The following is a 20,756-nucleotide window of genomic DNA, read 5'->3' on the forward strand; positions in this document are numbered from 1 at the left end:
AAGTCTACTTCACCTTTCTTTTTTTGCTTTGAATTGTCATTTATGTGGAACATAGACAAAATATTCAGAAATCTGTCCCTTGGCATAATATTGGGGCAAAAATTGCAGCTAACCACTGGATTACTACACCAGTGACCGGCCATACTTGGCCTCTCACTGATTGACATGTGGAGGATAATAGCCAGAAACGTCTTTCTTTCAGCAATTGTTAGCGTCCTCCACTGCTTGAATCTAGAATTGGGTCCTAATTTGTTTTGTGCTCTCAGTGTGGCCAGCTTCTGTCTAGCATATAGGTTTGTTTGTTCCTTCATAATTGAAATAACCCTGTCATTTATAAAATGAGAAAAAAATCTAAATATTCACTAGACTGACAGTCCTACATTATTTAGCACACCATAAGACCCTGTAAATAACAAAATGTGTGGTGTTTGATGCACTATAGTCCAGTCATCCTGTGAAATGTCACTCAATCTTGGCCTCTTTCGATGATGAGTGGGGGGGTAATGCAGGCGGTGGCTCACCTTCATCTGACGACAAATCTGTGTCTGAAATAATACAGAACATAACGGAACAAATTGCAACATGAACTGTCTTGTTCTGCATTGATTTAGTAAGATATTAGACTTACCTGGACTATTGTTATTTTCTGGCATTTCGTAATCACTGTCGCTATCGAAATCCGAAAAATCATCATCAGTAGGTTCAGCAAGTACTTCTTCAAACATTTTTTGAAGTTTTGCATCCTCATCACTCGCCATTGTGAGTAAAAAGAAGATAAACAAGCTAAAACCAAAATACTAGCGCCAAAATAAACAGTAAACAGACGACAGGACACCACAGATCACGTAACATACGCGTGAAAAACACACGTGAATTCGTTCGGAAATATATACAGATATATCGCATTACCTCACTAGGTGCTGCAATCTAGCGCTAATATGATGAACTACAAGCATTACAGGACCTACAGGTTGTAGCGGGAACGCTAACAATGCGTTTGAAACACTAAAACAATGTGGAATGCGGCGGGATGTAATATTACGGCTGCCGCATTTTCTTCGTTTCCGCCCGCGACGTAACATTACGACAGCTGCACGGTAAGTGTTAATAGGTTACAACAAAATATTAAATTCAGTATAAAGTTTGTTAAAATACTGCTGAAAGAGTCTAATCTAAAACTTTACACCACTATAGTGCCTGAAGCATTATGCTGAGAATTAAATAGTCGGCAGTGAGGCATATTCTGGTCATGGGGCAACCACCAGTGGACCCCAGTAGAACTTAAGTCCGCATCATATTGGAAGGCAGCCCAATTTTCAGCCGTCCTGCGCATCCCCCTCCACTAGCCACTGGCAGCCAGTAATATTCATTCTCTTTCTGAGCAGCTAGCAACGAGTTACAGCTAGACAGTGAGAACCTCGCTCCTACATGCTGCACTGTTGCTGTACTTCGTGACAGCTGAATTATTCATTCAGCTGTCAGTTTTATTATTATTATTATTATTATTTATTTATTTATTTATTTTTGTTAAGTGTGATTTAAAAAAAAGCCAGGTGACAGCAATAAATGTGAAGTGCTTCACAAGCAGGTGAGGGGGATTATTTACCACATTATAGATTTTTCAAATGTGAATTTGGAAGCTGGTCTCCTACTGTTGACATTTGATGACACATATGGACTCCAGAACCATGTGCTGTCACGAAGAGAATTGTAAAGAGAATTGTAAACAAAAGGGTCAGAGCTGTAGGAACTGTAGAAAAAATTGGTTTCGTGTCACCTGGAAAGCATCAAAACAAGGAACCTGTAACACAAATCTATGGTTTTAACAATGATGTTTTAAAGTGCTCCATGGGGATGATGAATGCCCGACCTCTCAGAAATGTGTTATAGTTATGCAGGAGAAAATTAACTTCAGTGGTAAGTGCTTCATCAATGTCAAGAATTAAAAAAAAAAATAGGTGCAGCAAAAACTACATCCCACATAAAGATTCATGATACAAGAGAAGAAGGTGGTTCACCAGTGTATTACCTTGATGGAATATTGGTCAATTAGAATCATTCCAGGAAGATCTGCTGGAAAATGAGTGATAGTACTGGTGGTTTTAAAGTTTTCATAGGAATTGGTTCTCGGATAATTATTCTGCATGCTGACTCTTTGTCTGGTTTTGTTTCTGAGAGTAAAGTTGTATTTAAGTGTAAGAAAACCAGCAGTGACTACCCTTCAGAAATGAACACTGACAGTTTCGTGACGCGGTTCATAACTCTTTTTCATACCTTGCTTCGAAGTCAGTCATTGCCAGTTATAATTCAACTGTTACAGAGAAAACATAAAGTATAAACACCAGAAAAGCAGATATTTTTCCCTGGCTTAAAAATAAAAATATTAAGCACAGTATAAACCAGACTCGTGACGATCTCCTGCAGCTAGTTAATTTTTACAGATCGCATGACAGAACGTACAAACTTGACGTGAATGGGGTCACACAGTTTTGCATTTACCCACATGTCACTGTCAACGTAGCCCTAGGGAATCAATTTAGCCAAAGGATAAGGCTACGTGGGAGGGGGGGGGGGAAAAAACATTAAAGATAACATTCACTGAGGCAATAGACATCATCTCACCTGTAGCATGGGAACTTGACAGGGAAGCGATGATGGATATAAGCCTTGAACATATCATCGTAAATTTACAATCAGATTGTTCGGAAACAGATTCAAATAGAAGTCAAGGTGGTATTGCGATGTAGACTTTGGAACAAAGCAATAATATTTCTTAGTTTGTCAACATATCAGTTGCGTGCATAGTAATGAGAACTTGGTAACATTTTTGATTAGGACTATGTATCCTTTGAATTATGCAGACTATAATGTTCAGCATATTGCCCAAGGAGAAGTTAAGCTTCTCCCACCATGTTGTGTGCTCTAATAACACGGAAGAATGCAGCTGGATAAATTCGTCAGAAGTCCAAATTTCCAAGTGTCATTTTCAAGGCACAAACTGATAGGTCCTAAAATGACAGTAACTGTTCCTTGTCAAGAGAGCAATGGTTTTTGATGTTATCAGTCAGATTCCCTGGAGTTATTCACAGATGATGGTTAATTGTTTGCTTGTTCAATGGATTATAAATGCAGTCTCTCAGTGTAATGTTGAATGAGTTAGTTTACAGTCATAATTTTCATTAACCATGAAAAATATAACAACTTACTGACCATTTTTATACTAGTCTTTTCATTAGTCATTGCTACCACTAATTCTTTTTTATGAACAGCAATTACACTTAACTACAGCCATACACATAAACACACACACACACACCTTATACACATTTTTAAAAATTCTGTTGAGTAGAAGCAGTTGTCAAGCAAATATGATGATTTCAGTTTGTGCTCGACATTAATTTCATTGTAAATAAATTTTTTACTTATAATACAGTTCAAATTGCAATAAATGATAATTATTGCAAGCAGTTTCAATGATCTTGTGGTTAGATAATTGTCATTTGGAGAAAAATTGTACTTCACGTCTTCACAAAGCTTTGTCAGATGTACTCGTCTCCCGATGTTACGCGGAGTAAAGCTGTGGAGCAGTGGATCAGTGTTGTCAAGATGTGAATTAATATTTCTCTCATGACTGATATAAATTGGTTTTAATATTTACTATTCCCCTCATAGATTTGAGTGTATAATATGATGCACTGTAGGCAAATGAGCCTGACTGTTGCCCGCAGCAATGCAGTTCGACAATGTAGACTTTGTTTGCCCGCTCTTTGCTGCCGAGGATGCGCAGTGCTCATCCCTTCGCTGCTCTGCCTCTATGCATGGAAATGCTGTCTTACGTGACGTGAGCTGCAACCTGTTCACCCTCTTACTGCTTCATACACTTAAGTCTCCTTGGCACCGAAGCTTTGGTGAAAGGTATTTCAAATGGTAATTTTGGCAAGTATAAGATGAATGGATTCAAACTTAAGTTTAAAGTGTACTCTAATTGAGCAGACAGTTTGTCGGTGTGATGATATCACAGTGGGAACTATTAAACAAATGGCTACTATCACTCAAAGTGGCATGGTAAGCCTGATTAACAAGGACATGGTCATAACAAACTATGGTAACCATTAGTAGGGTGGGTACGCTGAACAGCCAGCTGTCACTGGCAGTGATGAATACTGGATCATACCCTATAGGTACTATCTGTGGGTACAGTGTCAAAGCCTCAGCTAATAAGAGAGCAATTTTATAAACATGGGTTTCAGTTTGGAAAATCACATCAGAATGAAGGTAATTTTTAGCTCGAGTGCAGCACTGGAGGTCGTATAGTGACATAGTTGTAGGCATTTGTCGGTCCATTAATGACTGAAAAGCCATTAGTTTGCCAGGTAATGTGTTGTTGCAATAAAATCCAGGCAACAGGTAAGGTAGGTAAACTATAGGATTCAAATTCAGTGTCGGCACAGCAAGCAGATTGTTATGCTGGGTTATTGTGAAGTCAGAATAGGTCTACACTAACAGCAGTGTAGTGGGGAGATAGGGAGGACTCTTAAGCTAAATAAAGCATTTGAAAGGGTGCTATGATTTGAGTGGTGATATTAGCTATAATGAACAGAAAAATGTCAGTAACCATAGTTGGATAATAGTATGCAGATCATTCAGATGCAACATAGTAGATGGGTGTTACAAAGAAGGATCTATAAACTTTTAATCATTTCTGATGTGACGGTAATATTGGAGAGCATCAGCCATAGATCCTGTTCAGCATTGCTTCTCAAATTTTAATAATGTTGCACCAACCCTGTGGTGACTGTTCAGATCTATCGAGTATTTGGGAGAAAATTATGCACTAGATAGATTGGTCATACATGTTGTGCAAGGGCACTCAGAGCGTATAAGGCAAGTGATATTGTACTGCGAATGGCTTTAGGAGTACAACTACATCAATATTGAGCCAAGCTCTTTGTTCAACATTACAGGACAGCCTCAGCGATGCTGTACAGCTGCTCCTGAATATTGGTAATCACTTAGGCTATATCACACAGAGAATGATGTGTTCCTTTTTTACCAGATCTTCTCAAAGCCAATGCTTGGCTACACGAAGTAAGTGAAATTCTTTGTGTTGAAAAAGCATCATACATGTTGTTCAATCATTCAAACAACACACTTGAAATATAGGATTGTATATGGAATGGTGGTGCCCCAAAGTGGCAGTTAATAAAACAGTCAGAGTGCCATACAGAACCTCGTACTGATGGACAAATGCTGAAGCGTGAAGTCCTCACCCTGCAGCACTGTGGCTATAAGGCCAGACACGAGTGGTGTTCACACCAGCAGGGAGGTTAGTTTAGCAATAAAAACAACTGCCCATGTCATTGCAAATCAGTATAATTAGGTAGTCATAAAATTTGTCTTGATGGTTAAGAGAACTGTAAGTTGTTACCTTTCTAAATGGCTGGTAGTAAGTGTAGGGGTGGCTCAGCTACAGTAAACCTGCATCTACTCAAGTTTTTGGGCAGAATCTGTGGATAGCAAAGAGAGAGGAGAAATGTTAGTAAGTGAAGAGGGCTCTATAGAGGAGTGTGGGGATGGGGCATTGTCGTGTTGGCACTCCTTAAAGGCATAGGAGCTTGTACTTTTGGCAGCTACAACTATAAGGCAAAGTCTGACTTCAGTTTGTTTCAGCAGGGCATAGGACACTCGTCAACAAGACATTAGCAGTACCAGGCTCCAGTTTGCATGAGAAAATGGAGCTGGCTTGAGAAATCTGCAACATGTGCAGTTTGGATACATCATCAGCACTGCAGGCAGAAGGGGAAGAGGTCAAAACCTGAGTCCAGTTTCTATGTAGCAATTTGGCTGGGAAAGAGCACACACTAACAGGTACCAACTTATGAAATGAAATGAATAATAGCTCAATACAAATTAACATAGACTGGCAGTCATGCAGAGGGGTTTTACGAGTAGACCTGAAAGGAATTTTTAAATGACGTTAGAAAAACATGATTACCTGTCCATCTCGTGGCACCTCCTGCAACCCTAGGTATTGCGCATTGCATATTCTGCACAAAGAGTTCACAAGAAATAATTAAATATGTAGAACTGTCTTTTAATTTACAATGTAAGTGCCATACCTATCTCGCCTCTCTGGAGTTGTGTAGGTTTTTTAATGGTCGAAACAGGATTTTACAAGGCAGCATGAAAAGTAGAACAATCGTGGCAGACACAGGCCTAAATATTAGAATACTGAAATTATTATTCATTAGATAAATGACCTGAAGGATTTATAAAGAGTTTGACAGGTTTGAATGATCTATATTTTTCATCAGACTTCCAACACTACGCTCTGTGGTTTGGTGGAAATTCAGGAATTAGACAAGGCCCTTGCAATAATTAGAACTCTGCTGATCCAACACGACTTGAGGAGTGTCTGTAGCGAGAGGTTGCTCATTTAGGTAGACAAAGACCTTCATAAGGCTGAAAAGGTAAGTGGAGTGATTGTGCTCAGCATATAACAAATAATATAATTTCCATACTACTGATTACTGGCGGAACACCAGTACAGGAAAACATCACTTTAGTGAATTATCCTCACTTAACCATGTTTCATTTTTCTATAAAAATCAATCTGTCTGTCTTTCGCCAAACTTTGATTTGAGTAATGAGGATATAAAATTTTTAATGGAGGATACAGAGAGTGAAACAGCCAATGATGATCCATTGCAAGTGCTACTCAGTGGCATAATGGTATGTGGGAAATATGGAGGAGGCAACCAATGAGGTGGTGGGGCATGAAATTATGGCATATATGAAGAAGCAGATTTGGATTGAAAAAATGGTCTCAGAGTGTCAGGAGGGGCAATGATAATACCACATCATGATGATAACGGTGGAATTCTATATTTACTGTAAGAGCTTGTCAGTACAAGACAACACAGAAGAATGATGTAGAAGTAAGTGTCAATCCAAGTGAGATGAAAAACCTGGCTTAGGTAGAATGCTAAGGACCTACTAGACCATGGACAAAATGTTAAGACTTTGTGTGCAAAGATAATGAGTAGAAATTAATTAGAGGTTATACAGAAACCTCTGAATGAAATCTTGTCCCCCCACTCCTTCCACTTTGTTCATTCTATATCTTATATGTCAGCAGCCTCATAGTAGGAGTGGCTATTTGAAATGCAAATGGTCAGCATTGTTATGAACTGGACACACAAAATGTGCTCTCAGTAGATAGTCCTAGCAAATGTAAATTACAGGGAACACTGTTATAAATACAACCTTTCAACAAATTGAGGAATATAATTATATGTAGGCCGCCTCCTGGCAACACAATTTAGTAGGGGTTCCAAGTTATAAACAGACATAAAATATGTTGCCTGACCATAACAAACAGAATATAACTCGTGTGAGTGAATTGTACAATGGTTGAAGCAAGTATACTTAAAGCAGGCAGCCAGTGGGTAGTGCAGCACGGTTACCTGAACCAATGTGTGTTTATCACAGTATCACACAGACATCTCCTCTCCCTTTTCCTCCCATCCTTGTCCCCATCCCCCACCTGCCCTATTGGCGGGATTTTCTAATTTTGGTGGGATTTTCTAAATTATCACAGCATTGGAATTTGATAATCTCTTGGTGAAGGGCCCCTGTTAGCTTGGGCAGACTTCCCCGCCCCACTTCTATGTAGTGAAACAAGTCTCTTCCCTGATATGAAAATAACCTTTAATAATCCAATGAGTACCCATCATAGATTTTCTTAATAAGCATTGTGTTATCTGTTGTTTTAAGTAGATGTTTTATGCCTGAATATTCGACAAGGTAGTATATTGATGTTAGAGCCATAATTGCTTGTAAAAGAGGAAGGAAGGAAGTTCTGCATGGTGGAGAGAACAAATGGCTTTTAGCCCATCTTGGAAACACATCATATAACAGTGTAGATCTAAACATGTGTGTGCTGTTTATTACATAACCAACTTGGCCAAGAGTGTCAAACAATTCATGAAAAGGTTACAAAGTTGTGGTAGAGAGAGAACACCTGTGTAAGCATATGAGGGTGAGCTGCTGTGTAGTCAGTGTAAATATGGTGGAAAGTATGTAGAAAGAGGAGCGAGGGAGATTGCACACAATTTTACCCTGGGCTTATTTACTTGCGAAGTTTCTGGTGAAATTTACCCATCGACATACGGACAGTTTGCAAGTGAAATGACTTGTTCTGGTTGCCAGTATACAAGAAACTTGCCCTTTACCAAAGCAATCCTGGTGCAGAGGCCTCATGGTGTGGTCACCGAGAAACCCTAGCCACAATCCCTTGAAATTACCTTGCTTTAGGTTTGGATTAGGTGAACCCAAGTGAGGTTCCAAAGACGTATTAATGCGAAAATTACTGGTGTAGTCTGTGTTGTAAGTCACTCTGTAGGCCTGGCATAGTCAATTCTCCCTTTCTATGATTGTAATACTGATCAAAGAATGTGCAAGAGTTTCCAGACGTGTTTTCTGAAATCAGGGAATGTAACGAGATTCCACAGCATTGTTTTGGTAGGCAACAAGTTCAAACTTAAATTCCTTTAATGATCTTCCTGGAATTGTCCAGTGGAGTCAGATGGAATAGTTAAAAATTAATTCTCACTCTCCTATGTAAGGTGAAGAGGTTGGGATGGTTGCAGAGATAGTAAACATGATAAGTACTAACCTGTGAAACATCAAACAATTTTCTTGTGGATGCTGTGTATCAGTGTGGCATGCCCTGTTTGTTCTGGTGTGTAGTATCTTACTGGCAACTGTGGGTATAAAACTGTCCATCATGCCAGAATCCCCTGTGTAGAAATAGAGACTGGTTGAAAAGTATGGTTTTAATATGGAGATAATCTAAGAGCCTGAAAACACTGCATTTGATTTTCAGTCAAACAACTTCTCTAAGTTAATGGGATCTGCATAACAATGTCACTTGTAGATGCTGGCAATAGCAGCTATTTCTGGTTAAGTGCTATGGGAAGAAACAGAGGTTTTCAGAATCCATGAGGACTAGTGTAAGAGTGTTGTTTGTGTGGTAGAGCCGCATATGTGCTGGTGTTTGATGGTGTTGATTAAATAAGTACACTTGAAAATGCATGAATCTCAGTGGAAAAGTGACAGAAGTAATGTGATGGTTCTAAACATCAAGAGATTACATGGGCAGGGCAAGCAAATGGGCAGAATTGATATCGTCAGATATCAAACTTATGTGGTGAAGGTAGATCACAAAATTAATATTTCCCTAACACAGGTTCATGTCTCAAGTTTAGAGAAGTTGTCAGCTGCTGCTTACATCATAGATGGGAACTCGATGACTTTGTGACCATGTGTGGAGCATGGGGAGTTGTGCGGCGTCCAGACCATTGTTCTGGCAACACTTAGCTGCACACAATAGCGGTGGGGCAAGGAGCTGGGCTACGGCACTGTTGGGCATTGTGGGTGCCAGGCTTATTGCTGCAGGCTCTGCCTTCTCATCAGCTGCATGTGGGTATTGATTCCACAGGCATTTAAATGCTGGGTGCAAATGCTCAATGTAGATGGCTGTCTGCTGTCAGTTTGACATGGCTCATCATATTAGGTGAGAACATTTTGAGGCTTGCGAAGTATTAGGACAGTACGTGATAAAAGTAAGAAGCTCCCTGTGAGGGTTTGGTGGTGAAATAATGAAAATACTACGGAGTGATAATCAGTAACACCTTGGTGATGGATCTTACTAAAGGTGGTTGTAAGGCTGACATAAATGTATCAATAGTTAATCAACAGTACTTTAGTTGCAGTCACAGTAGGGTGTTGGAAGAGTGTCAAGCCAAACTGCTGGTGGTCCTGAGGCACAGGAAGGCTGGCAAGAAGAAACTGGAGCATAGGTAGAGAGCAAAATCGTTATTACTGGGGGACTGAATAGTACCTGCATCTAACTGTTGACAAAAAAGGGCTCCATCTTGTTCACTAAACCTCAGCTTACACAAAACCAAGATCTTTCCACTGATACAGGAGCACATGTTCAGGATCAAAGTTTTCATTCACCTTTTACAAATTTCCAATGTACCCTTCACTGAATGCCGGATAAACATACAGACAATAGTTAAACTAGTTCCATACTTTTGCAAACATGTCTGGGGTTACTGCATTCACGCTGTTCCTATGTGGTGTCGCCAAAAGTTGCTGGAATGAGAGGCACCTAGTCTTTCACACAGCTACATACAGTGAGTGGACAAAAATATGGAAATATCAAAAACACAATGCATTACAATGCCTGATACAGTGTAGGAAAATGCTTCACATACAAAACAGCTTCCAGTTGTCTAGGAATGGCAAGATGCAGGTACTATATGGTTTTTCAAAATAGTGAAATTTTCAGGTAACGATGATGGAGGTGGATAGTGATCGCACACCTTCCTTTCCAAAGTAAACCACAGGGACTCAATAACATTGAAACCTAGTTCCTGTCATGGGCCGGGGAAATGTGACTATTCATCTTCTGGCTCACAAAACCAGTCCCGGACAATTTGAGCTGTGGAAACAGATTGCTGTTGTCTTGGAACACACCATCACCACTAAGGAAACTACATTGTACCATGAGATGAACCTGATCAGCCAAAATGGTCATGTAATCCTTGGCAGCAATGCAACCTTGCAGACAAACCACAGGGCCAATGGAATACCATGATAAGGCCACCCAAATCAACAAGGCATCCCCCGCCGTATTTCACTCTTAGGGTATAAACTCGTCCAGAAGTTGGGAACAGTGTGCAACAAGACTCACCCGATCAAATGACTGTTCCATTGCTTCATATTCCAGATTTTATGACTTCAGCACCATGTTTTTCTGTTACAGGGATTTGTATCACTGAGGAGTTGTTTTTGAATTCCAGCCACCCTGCAATTCCCTGCTTGTAGAGCTATCTTCGGGTTGTTCTGGTGCTGATAGTGTTCTTGAGTGTGACATTCAATTCTGCAGTGACCTTTGCAGCTGTTGTCCACTTCAAAAACACGCACCATCAATTTCCCACATTTGAATTCATTAGCTTTGACATAGTGTACTCATAAGTGCACAGAACTCTGCTCTGACGACAGATGTTTGCAATATTGAGGACATTGAACAGGTGCTGTTCATGATCAAATACAATAGCATAACCTGCAGGCTTGGCTAGCATTTGCATTTATGTTCAAGCAAGCATTTCTCGCCATGTTTCCATACTTTTGTCCAACCCCTGTACAATGAGCTCAGGTGACTTTAGAAGCCAATGGTGTAGTCCAATATCCATACATCCCACACAGTTGATATATTGTTGTGGCAGCTCGTTGTTAAAAAATGCTTTTACATGCAGGTGCCAGTGTGGTCGTGCTCTGCCCTGTTGAAAAATGACATTTTCACCATGCTTGTTGCTGTGTTATTGGCACCTCAACCCGGTGCACAATGGATAATAAATGAGTGAGCTAGCTGCATCAGAGAGACCCCTATCAGCAGTAAGATGAACCAAGGTAAACTTTTGATTTCAATGCACAAATTAAAATCACCCCAAGGTTATACCTTCATTCATGTAGCACATATCGGCTTATGAAATCAAGTGAAACACTTTTTTTTTACAACCTGTGTAACAGACCCGAGAGCCTTATATTCAGTATGCAATTGTTTTTGCCTTAAAGACAAGACATTTCTACTTTGACAGAATAAAACAAAACATTAACAGAACACATCATATCCATTAGTATCTCCTATTACCTGGTAAATGTGCTCGGTAGGCCTCTAGAATGCATCTAGTGGCAAGCTCCAGTGACACTGCTGTACCATTGGATAGCCCATGTATATACCTATAATTTCAGCTCTTATGACTCAAACTGTTGTAGGCTCTCCTGAAACATCTTATTACACAACAAAATATCCATTCTACAAAAAGCTAATAACGATAATGTTATAAAACCTGTGATTATTCCTTTAGGCATCCCTTTCCCTGTTCAAGGCTTAAGGTTAATAGGACTGTTCATTTCCTCACATATCCCTCCACTTAAACCACAGAGTGTGACTTGTGGTGTAATGAACAAAGAATTCTCATGTACTCAGTTGTATAGTAGTCAGGTTGCCATGATAATAGTATGCTTGGCAGTACAGTTACTGTGATAGGATCCTTTAGATAGAATTTATAATTTTGTGTTGTTTGACATCTACAGACAATATTCATACCAAGCAGCTCCATTGGATGGTAACACTCAACAGATCTATCAAGTATACTTAGCAGAACACATCTGCTGCTTAACCACATTGTTTACTCCAATATAGGTCCTTCACCCACTTAAATTAATATAGGTTTTTATATCTAGTAAGGAAAGTTCTGGCAGAACGTTAAAAGTTCAGAAGTAAAGGAGACCACTCACCAAATAGCAGAAGCATTGAATCATCGACATTTGTGCACAAAAGAGAAAGAAAAAGAGCTAGAGCACTCATGTGACCCCCCCCCCCCCCCCCCCACACACACACACACATGCGCGCATGCATGCACGCGAGCGCACACACATACCCCTACATTGCACCTGTTGGATGCACAATCTTGATTGTGACTGATTTTAAGTCTGTATTTGATGATGTTTTTGGTATTTATACTTGCTTATTACAAAAATATCTAGTTTAATTGAGTCACCACATTAAAGGTATCCCAAAAACGTACCATTTTTGTACAAGAAGTTGTGCCAAAGTGTCGGGAAATGTCACATCACTGATATCTCATAAAAACCGTCAGTTTCACGTTATATTGACAGAAATCGCAAACTTAACTTTTTTTTTAACTTTTTGTTTACACAGAATTTTGCTGTCCCTAGTTATCATGAATCAATCTTATTTTCTAGCAGACTTTATGAAACAAACAAGCTTTGTACTTTTTGTGCCTCCCTCTCATTTGTCAGCCATCCTTCCCTCTGACCCTTCTTTCCGCTTCTCACCTAATTACCCCCCCCCCCCCCCCCCCCCGCCCCCCCCTCCCCCCCCCCCCCCACACACACACACACTCCACCCAATACAATCCTTTGTCCCAATCAAACTGCACTGTTTGTCCAAAGTAGACAGCAGTGACAATGTAGCTGTTCAGGTGTATGTGTATTCTGTTGGCTCTGAAAGCCGCACCTGAAAGCCCATCAACATTTTCTATCTTGTTTGTGTGTGTATCCTCCTCTGAATCCTTCAGATATGTGATGAATTGATATGCATGTGAGAGCATGCTTACTAATATGTTCCAAAATGCCGCACATAGAAATGGTATTTTCCAGTGCTCATACCTCTGGTTCTGTTGATGATAAAAAGTTAGGATCAATTGTTTTGGATAGCACTTGGGCAAGGGCCCATTTGTACATCCAGCAAAAGGATCACCTTAGTGTCACTATCCTACAGTACAGGGTCAAAGTATGAAGATTACACACTTCCTCCTGCTTAGGCAAATAGAGGAAATTAGTTGGTTCTGTTTGCTTTTGATGTAGTCTGCAGTGGGCTTAAATGGGGCTTATGGAGACACCATTAGTTCATGGGGAGTTCCTCGGAAAACTCCAACAAACTTTTTTTTACTATATTCTCACCATCAGCAGCAGACTGAAAGGATTCCAAGCTGGCTATGCACAGCAAATGGCTGAATTTTTTTCGATGTATTGCTAAGATCCTGATCTCGAACAACCTTGAAATTTTCTTGGTATATTTATCCCTATCCCACATAAAGAGGGTCAAAGTTAGCCTACTTGTGTGTATAAAATATGCACATAAAATTAAATAGATTGATTGGTGATGGGTATACCTGTGATTTAATTAAACTGATGGGTATACTGATGAATGAATGAATTAATTAATTGATGCATTTGTGTAAATCTGTGGGCTGTTCCTGAGGAAACCCAAAAGAAGTGTTTTTCACCATTTTTCACTGCAGATTCCAAGATGGCTGTGTACAGGATGCCATTTTTTTGTGAACTTTTTAAAGGTGCTGAGAAAGATAAAATGAGGCAGATGGTACCCAATTTGTCGGTCAATCTTTTTCACCTTTCTTGTGCTCTGATAGGAGCATTTTTTCTGCTGGTTGTTATTTATGTATATGGGGCAGTCAAATGAAAAGGAGACAGATTGGGAAAAAATAAGTGTAGTTTATCATGTCAAAAGTAATCAACATAACTGTTAATATATTTTTCTCACTGTTCGAAGAGATGACCAATGCACACGTGGAAAAAAAGTTTGTTGTTGCCTAGGGAACCATGATTGTATCCAGCATTCACCTCCTCATCTGAAGCAAATCAATGACCACAAATCTTTCTTCAGTACTCCAAAAATATCAAAATCTCATGGGGGAGAGGTCAGAACTGTATGGAGAATATGTAGGGGCTTCCCAGCGAAACTTTTGCAGCATACGTGAAACAACTATGGCAACGTGTAGGTGGGCATTATCCTCCAACAGAATGATGCTGTCTGTCAACATTCCTGGGTGTTTGGACTTGATGGCACACTTCAGTATTTGCAAAGTTTCCATGTACCACTGCGCGTGAATCTAAACTGGACAAGGAGTTTTAGCTGTTGACTGGAGAGGGAAGGATTTGTCCAACTGGCCCCCAGTAAGTTAACATTTTCATGATATGGACTCATGGCAGGAACAATCTTTGCTCTTGCCTCCATAACCTCAACACCTACTTACAAATCCACATAACTTGGTCCATCTCAACTCAACAAGCTCCTTTCCTAGATGTCTCTCTCTACTTCTCAGGTGGATCCATAAATGTAGCTGTTCACATAAAGTGCACCAACTACAAACAGTACCTCCACATTGACAGCTGTCACCCGTTCCACATCAAAAAGTCTCTTCCTTACAGCATCATTGCCCTTAGATGTCACATCTACAGTGAAAAGCAGGACTTGCCGAAATATATCGATAACCTTGTCAGAGCCTTTAATGACAGACTATCGTATACAGATTTCCTATGCCATCTCCTCCTCTGAGACCAATAACTCTTAATCTGCAACCAACCAGCACTCTTCTTATCACCCGGTATCATTCAGACCTTGAATAGCTCAACAACATCCTTCACCAGAGATTTTTTTCTTTCGTCGTACCCTGACACGAGGCATATCCTACCCACATGACTCAAGGTTGTGTTCCGCTGACCACCCAACCTACATAGTATTCCTGTTCATCCCTATTCCAATCGTGCTCCCATTCCTGCACACCGTGGGTCGTCACCTTGTATAGTATTGCCGTGGCTGTGTTGTTTAGAAATATGGGCATATGGAGGTTTGGGCTGGTCGTGAATCATGCTCAGATAGTCTAATGGTAGGGTGATGATGTGTGATAAGCTGAAAGTCTGGGTTTGAGTCCTGCTCTGGCACAAATTTGCATTGTTATCATTTCATTACACAGCTGATGGTTGTCCATATTTGCATCTGTAAATAAATTTAACGCATTTCATGTCATTCCCTTGTGATTGTCCCAGGTGCAAGACCTGTTTCATACACCCACTCACTACCTTCTGTTGCAGTCCAGTCACAGGCATTTCTTACCCAATAAAAGGCAATGTCACATGTAAAAACAATCATGTTATATATCAGGTATGCTGCAATTACTGTACAGTGTTCTTTGTGGTTGTAAGTAACCAGATGTCTACTCACATGAATAGGCACCACCAAACAGTGGCAAACCGCTAACATGACGATCCAGTTGAACATGCCATGCACCACAACAGAAATGACTTAAACAGCTGCTTCACTTTGTGAGCAATTTGGATACTCTCTTTCCAGCACAAGTTTCTCTTAACTACGCCAGTGGGAATTCTCTCTCCAGCATACACTGCAATCTCAGAATCCCCCTGGCCTAAACCTCTGCTAACCTGTTTCCCACTGTCACACCTTACCTTGACCCTTCTCTCTTCTGTCCACAACACTCTTCCGGGTCTGGATCATGTACAACCTTCTTCCGTCACTCTTCTTCCTCTCTTCCCCCCTTTTCCATCCCCCTTCCTCTCTTCCTTCCCTGCCTCCCTCATACTCACCTTCCTCTCCTCCTCCTCCTCCTCCTCCTCCTCCTCCCCCCCCTCCCCCCTCCTCCCTCCTTCTCCTCTCCCTCTACCTATGATTTATATGCTTTATCCTCTGAACTCCATGGTCTTGGTGCGCAGCTGCTGAGTCATCTGTGGAAAGACTTGCGTCACACTGCCCCACCACCCCCTCCTCGCCTCGTGCGTCCTTCTCTACCCCCTCCTCAACTACATCTGCTCAGGCAGTTGCTGCTGATTATCAACAGATGAACAGTTGGTTTCACCTCGTGTGTGTGCGTGTGTACGTACGTTTGTGCGCACGTGTGTGCTTTCACTAGAGAGAGAGTAAAAGCTCTGAAGTTAGTATAAGTAGTTTTCTGTTGCCTGATTCTATGTTCATTTTACATATTATTCGATTGTATATATTTAATTGAGGAAAGGGGTAAAATCAAGAGAAAAAAATTATATTATTATTGGGAATGGGATAAGACCAAGCGTATAATTGCTATGTTATAAGGTTGTCTTATTTACAAACCAGCAAACATCTTTCTTTGTTGATTGGCGACTCCATGTTGTCTTGTGCACTACGACCAGATAACAGGTATACTTGAAAAAAGAGACAGCATTGGTCGTATATTTTTTACTATCGCAAAATCGATTTTCTGTCACTGAGTGACCATCTTCAGTGCTATATTGTATAACTTAAATTAGGATGCACTGTTGTCACTAAGCAAGCCGTAAGCTTAGTGACAACAGTGCATCCTAATTTAAGTTATACAATATAGCACTGAAGATGGTCACTCAGTGACAGAAAATCGATTTTGCGATAGTAAAAAATATACAACCAATGCTGTCTCTTTTTTCAAGTATATCTCTCTTTGTGTTGCGTGTTTTGGACTTTTGGTTGGTCTTACAGTTTTAATGATACTTTCTACATCCTCGCACTGCAAGATAGAATGACATGGAACAACAAGAAATTGTAGCCCATTTTTTCCCCATTTGTATTTCTTGCTGTATTACAGAATTATTATTAAACTGCAAAGAACAGAGAATAGGGATGGCTATATATGAAGCAGAATTTTTGTTTTGTGAATTGTTATGAAATTTAATTTTTTGATATAGTTTGATTGTGTTTTCTGTTCTTATGCTCTTGCAGGCTGGATTAAAGAAACCTGAAGCACACAGTCAGGCTAAAGCAGTACTACTAGAAATGGGGCACTTCTTCCAGGTCCAGGTACGCTATACATTTTAGTCATTGTTATTGAAGTGATACAGTTTTTCTCCAATAAGTAGAGCATTATGTATCTGGAGCTCAGGGACTCCAGGCAATGCTAGAATATCAGATAGTCTAGCAATTAGTTTATGAACTTGAGGAGAATGTGTCCATATACATGTTTATGACAATAATTATATTTGTTTATTTGAAAATGATTTTTATTTTATTTTGTTTTTCACATCTTCACATCATATAGGATGTGTGGAATGACTATTTAATATAAGCATATAATATCTTTCATAAAATAAGAACTCTGCTTTTGCATCTTGGCAGGGATCTCCTCAGTACGAGTCTTTGGATTGAACAGTGTACCTAGTTTAGTCTAACCATGAGCTCCAAGCTGGTTGCATAATTCCAGAACTTAACAGTTTTCAGTTTTGCTCTTTGTACCCTTAGCCACTACTGCTATAGATATCTCTGGGTTTTCTCCCTTCTTCCTGTCTTTCTAATTGGTTGTTTCTGTGATGAATGTAGTGACACTAAATTTGGAAGCACAAGGAATGGAGTTCAGATCCTCTTATGTTAATATAAAAAAAGGTCAATGTTCAAACAAATTCTTTCTCCCTCTTTAGGATGACTATTTGGATTGTTTTGGTGATTCTGATGTTACTGGAAAGGTTGGAAGTGATATTGCCACAGGAAAATGCTCATGGCTGGCTGTGTCAGCTCTGCAACGAGCAAACCATCAACAGCAAATAGTGTTTAAGGTAAGATGCTTTAATCGTATTGAAACCTTGCCATATTTATATATTTAGTGCTTCTTATTTATATATGATTGCCATTCAGTCAAATTCATCAGTATAGTGTATAGAAATGTGAAATATATCCCTGGAATAGTTTGAAATCACTATACTGCTGTATACGTGTTGCACTTGAGTACTATTCCAGTAAATAAATAAACTGAGGTAGAACAACTGTGTTAGGTAGAGGAGAATTTCCTCTAATTGTAGAGATAAAGATTCACATTAACTCCCTTAACTTCAGTGTTTGCAGTGTAATCACTGGTTTCCTCAGGCTAAATGGGATTATCAATTTAGAGTGTAAAAAACAGATTTGAGAGATTCTGACATATGAATAACCACTTTGTGAGTAGAAGCAAAGTGTCAAAGAAGTATGCAAAGCAACGAAGCTATTACTGCTGTGCTAACAAAAAATACTGTGGACGTTACAGTGAGCTTTGCGCTATGACGTGTGGTTGAAGCCGGAGGTTTCCACTGGCAAGGAATGTAATTTAGTTTGAATGGAAAGATCAATAAATGTATCTTGGAGTGTAGTTATCATGTGCTGGCAGCTAACATAAAGTGTCATTTAACAACGAGATCATGGATGAATACTGATAATTTAATGTTACTTGTGTAGATGTACAGATAATAATAAATCTGGGATAGTACAAAAACTGCGAGAAAACTGAACTACAAGCTTCTCAAAATCCTTTTGCAAAAATTTAGCCTCTTTGTTAATACCAATCACCTTTTTTATTCAGATGGTGGAAGAAATCATAAAATTAAATTTTAAATACCAATGTTACTTTTCATTGTATATTATGCTTCTGTATTCCAGAACTATAAACTTTTAGTTTGTGTGTAAAAAAAAATAAGTATTTAACTGTCATTTATAGTACACATTCAAAGTACAGATATGAATTTTCCAAGAGCCACCAAAATAGAAATGTTTTATTATGTTCATTATTAACAATTGTATCTCTGATGTCAGTAGTCCCAGTGCCAACATTTTAATGGAAAAAAATTTCACTTATGTCACTTATCTTTGGGGTACCATTTACAAATATTTCAATAAGCAGTAATATTAGCTGCAAATATAATAAAGAAAATTTCCATAAGAACTAAATATATATAGAAATAACAAGGTGTATGAAATGTTCTTGAATTAACATCATTTAGATGCAGGCACCATTCACAAAAGTATTGCATTTTATTCATATGTATGCTTATTTTAAGTGAATTGCTAGCAATAAGTAACATATAACATATCCCCAATAAATCATATTTGCAGTGTTAGTGTCTTGTGTTGTTAATGAAAGTGGTGTATTATGTCATTTACAAAAAATGAAATGAAGTGCTACCCAGTTTAATCACAATAACCCTCACACAGCATATGAGGAAAATTCTGACATCATAATGAAGCTGCCCAATGTTCATTCTTGAGTATAATATAATGTTTATGGAAAAAGTAATTTCTGCATAAGAAATCTATTTTTTTATTTTTATTTTATTATTTTATTATTATTATTATTATAATGAGTCTGTTTTGAAACCAGTGACTGTGTATGACCAGTATTATCTTCTGATGTTAAATATTATGCGTAAACAGTAAATAACAAATAAAATGAAAGTATCCTGAATTTACATTTTGTGACATTACATTTATGTAATAGAGCTAGAGGAGGCTACAAAGAACTTTACATTTTTTCAATTGTCTCTGGTGGAGACATGAGGGTTCTTGCTTTTTACCAAAGAGACAGGACTTTCTATCTTTGGTTAAGAATCCTTGCTCTAAGGTTCATTTTCTTTCACACTCCGAGCATATATGGCATCCATTACACTACCACAATTCATTTGTGTCATGTATAGAATACATCAGTTCACATATTCTCTTGTATAACATATTCTCATGTATAACAGGCTTTTGATTACTGAACCTACACTACAGAAGGTATCATTATCAAATAATTTTTCTCATTAGTGCTCATATATATGCGATGTAGATTTCCACATTGAATATCATAAGATAATTGGGATTGAAATAGAACTTTTATAGACTGTTGAGCAAATATAGCATATTAAGCAGAAAATCAATGTGTGTTAAAAGTTAAATACACTATTATTATCTACAGATCATATCATGAAGTCAGGTGCAAAAGTCATTCATAATGTAAGAAAATCTACTATTTCTATAAAGACTCAAAAGACAATTTGTATTATACAAAGTTAAATATAATGCTGAAGGACTTTCCAACAAGTATTACTTCAGTAAACGAACCATGTAAATTGTTTATCAGCTGCACAAGGTGTTAAGTACCTCGACATCACATACTTCATTATCTTTTGCACTGCTTCATCATCACATCACAACATCAATATATCATCAATTCCAATAATACTACAAAATTCTCTTCATCAGTATCTTCTCAATAACTTACAATCTACATACTCACTATATAAAACAACTTGAAATAATGCATAAAGAAAATATCAAACTTCCATAAACTTCAAGGTTACTTAACAAGATTATTTGACAACAATCCGAAACATATTCTTCCATATTTACCTTCACAAGACATCATTTCTGTCTTTCAGTTACAACTCTCTCCTCCATGTAGGCAAATTTACAAAGACCGTGTTAACAAATAATTAACTTCACCATCACATGTAACAAAAACTAAATATAAATTATTTTTTTCTGAGATCTATAATGCAACTGTCAGTGAAAAGTAAGAGTTGTGCTTGTAAAGTAGAGTACTGATCACATGAAA

At 38.7% G+C, this 20,756-nt stretch overlaps 1 protein-coding gene across 1 annotated transcript in view; it reads left to right on the top strand.

Moving 5' to 3' along the window:
- LOC126190712 (farnesyl pyrophosphate synthase-like) overlaps nucleotides 1-20,756 on the top strand; it is a 68,273-nt gene that overhangs the window by 26,393 nt on the left and 21,124 nt on the right. Inside the window, exons 6-7 of the mRNA XM_049931186.1 lie at nucleotides 17,144-17,221; nucleotides 17,836-17,970. Coding sequence (XP_049787143.1) covers nucleotides 17,144-17,221; nucleotides 17,836-17,970 — 213 coding nt within the window. The remainder of the gene's footprint in view (nucleotides 1-17,143; nucleotides 17,222-17,835; nucleotides 17,971-20,756) is intronic.

The sequence above is a fragment of the Schistocerca cancellata genome, chromosome 6, assembly GCF_023864275.1.
Source record: "Schistocerca cancellata isolate TAMUIC-IGC-003103 chromosome 6, iqSchCanc2.1, whole genome shotgun sequence".
Classification (NCBI taxonomy): Eukaryota; Metazoa; Arthropoda; class Insecta; order Orthoptera; family Acrididae; genus Schistocerca; species Schistocerca cancellata.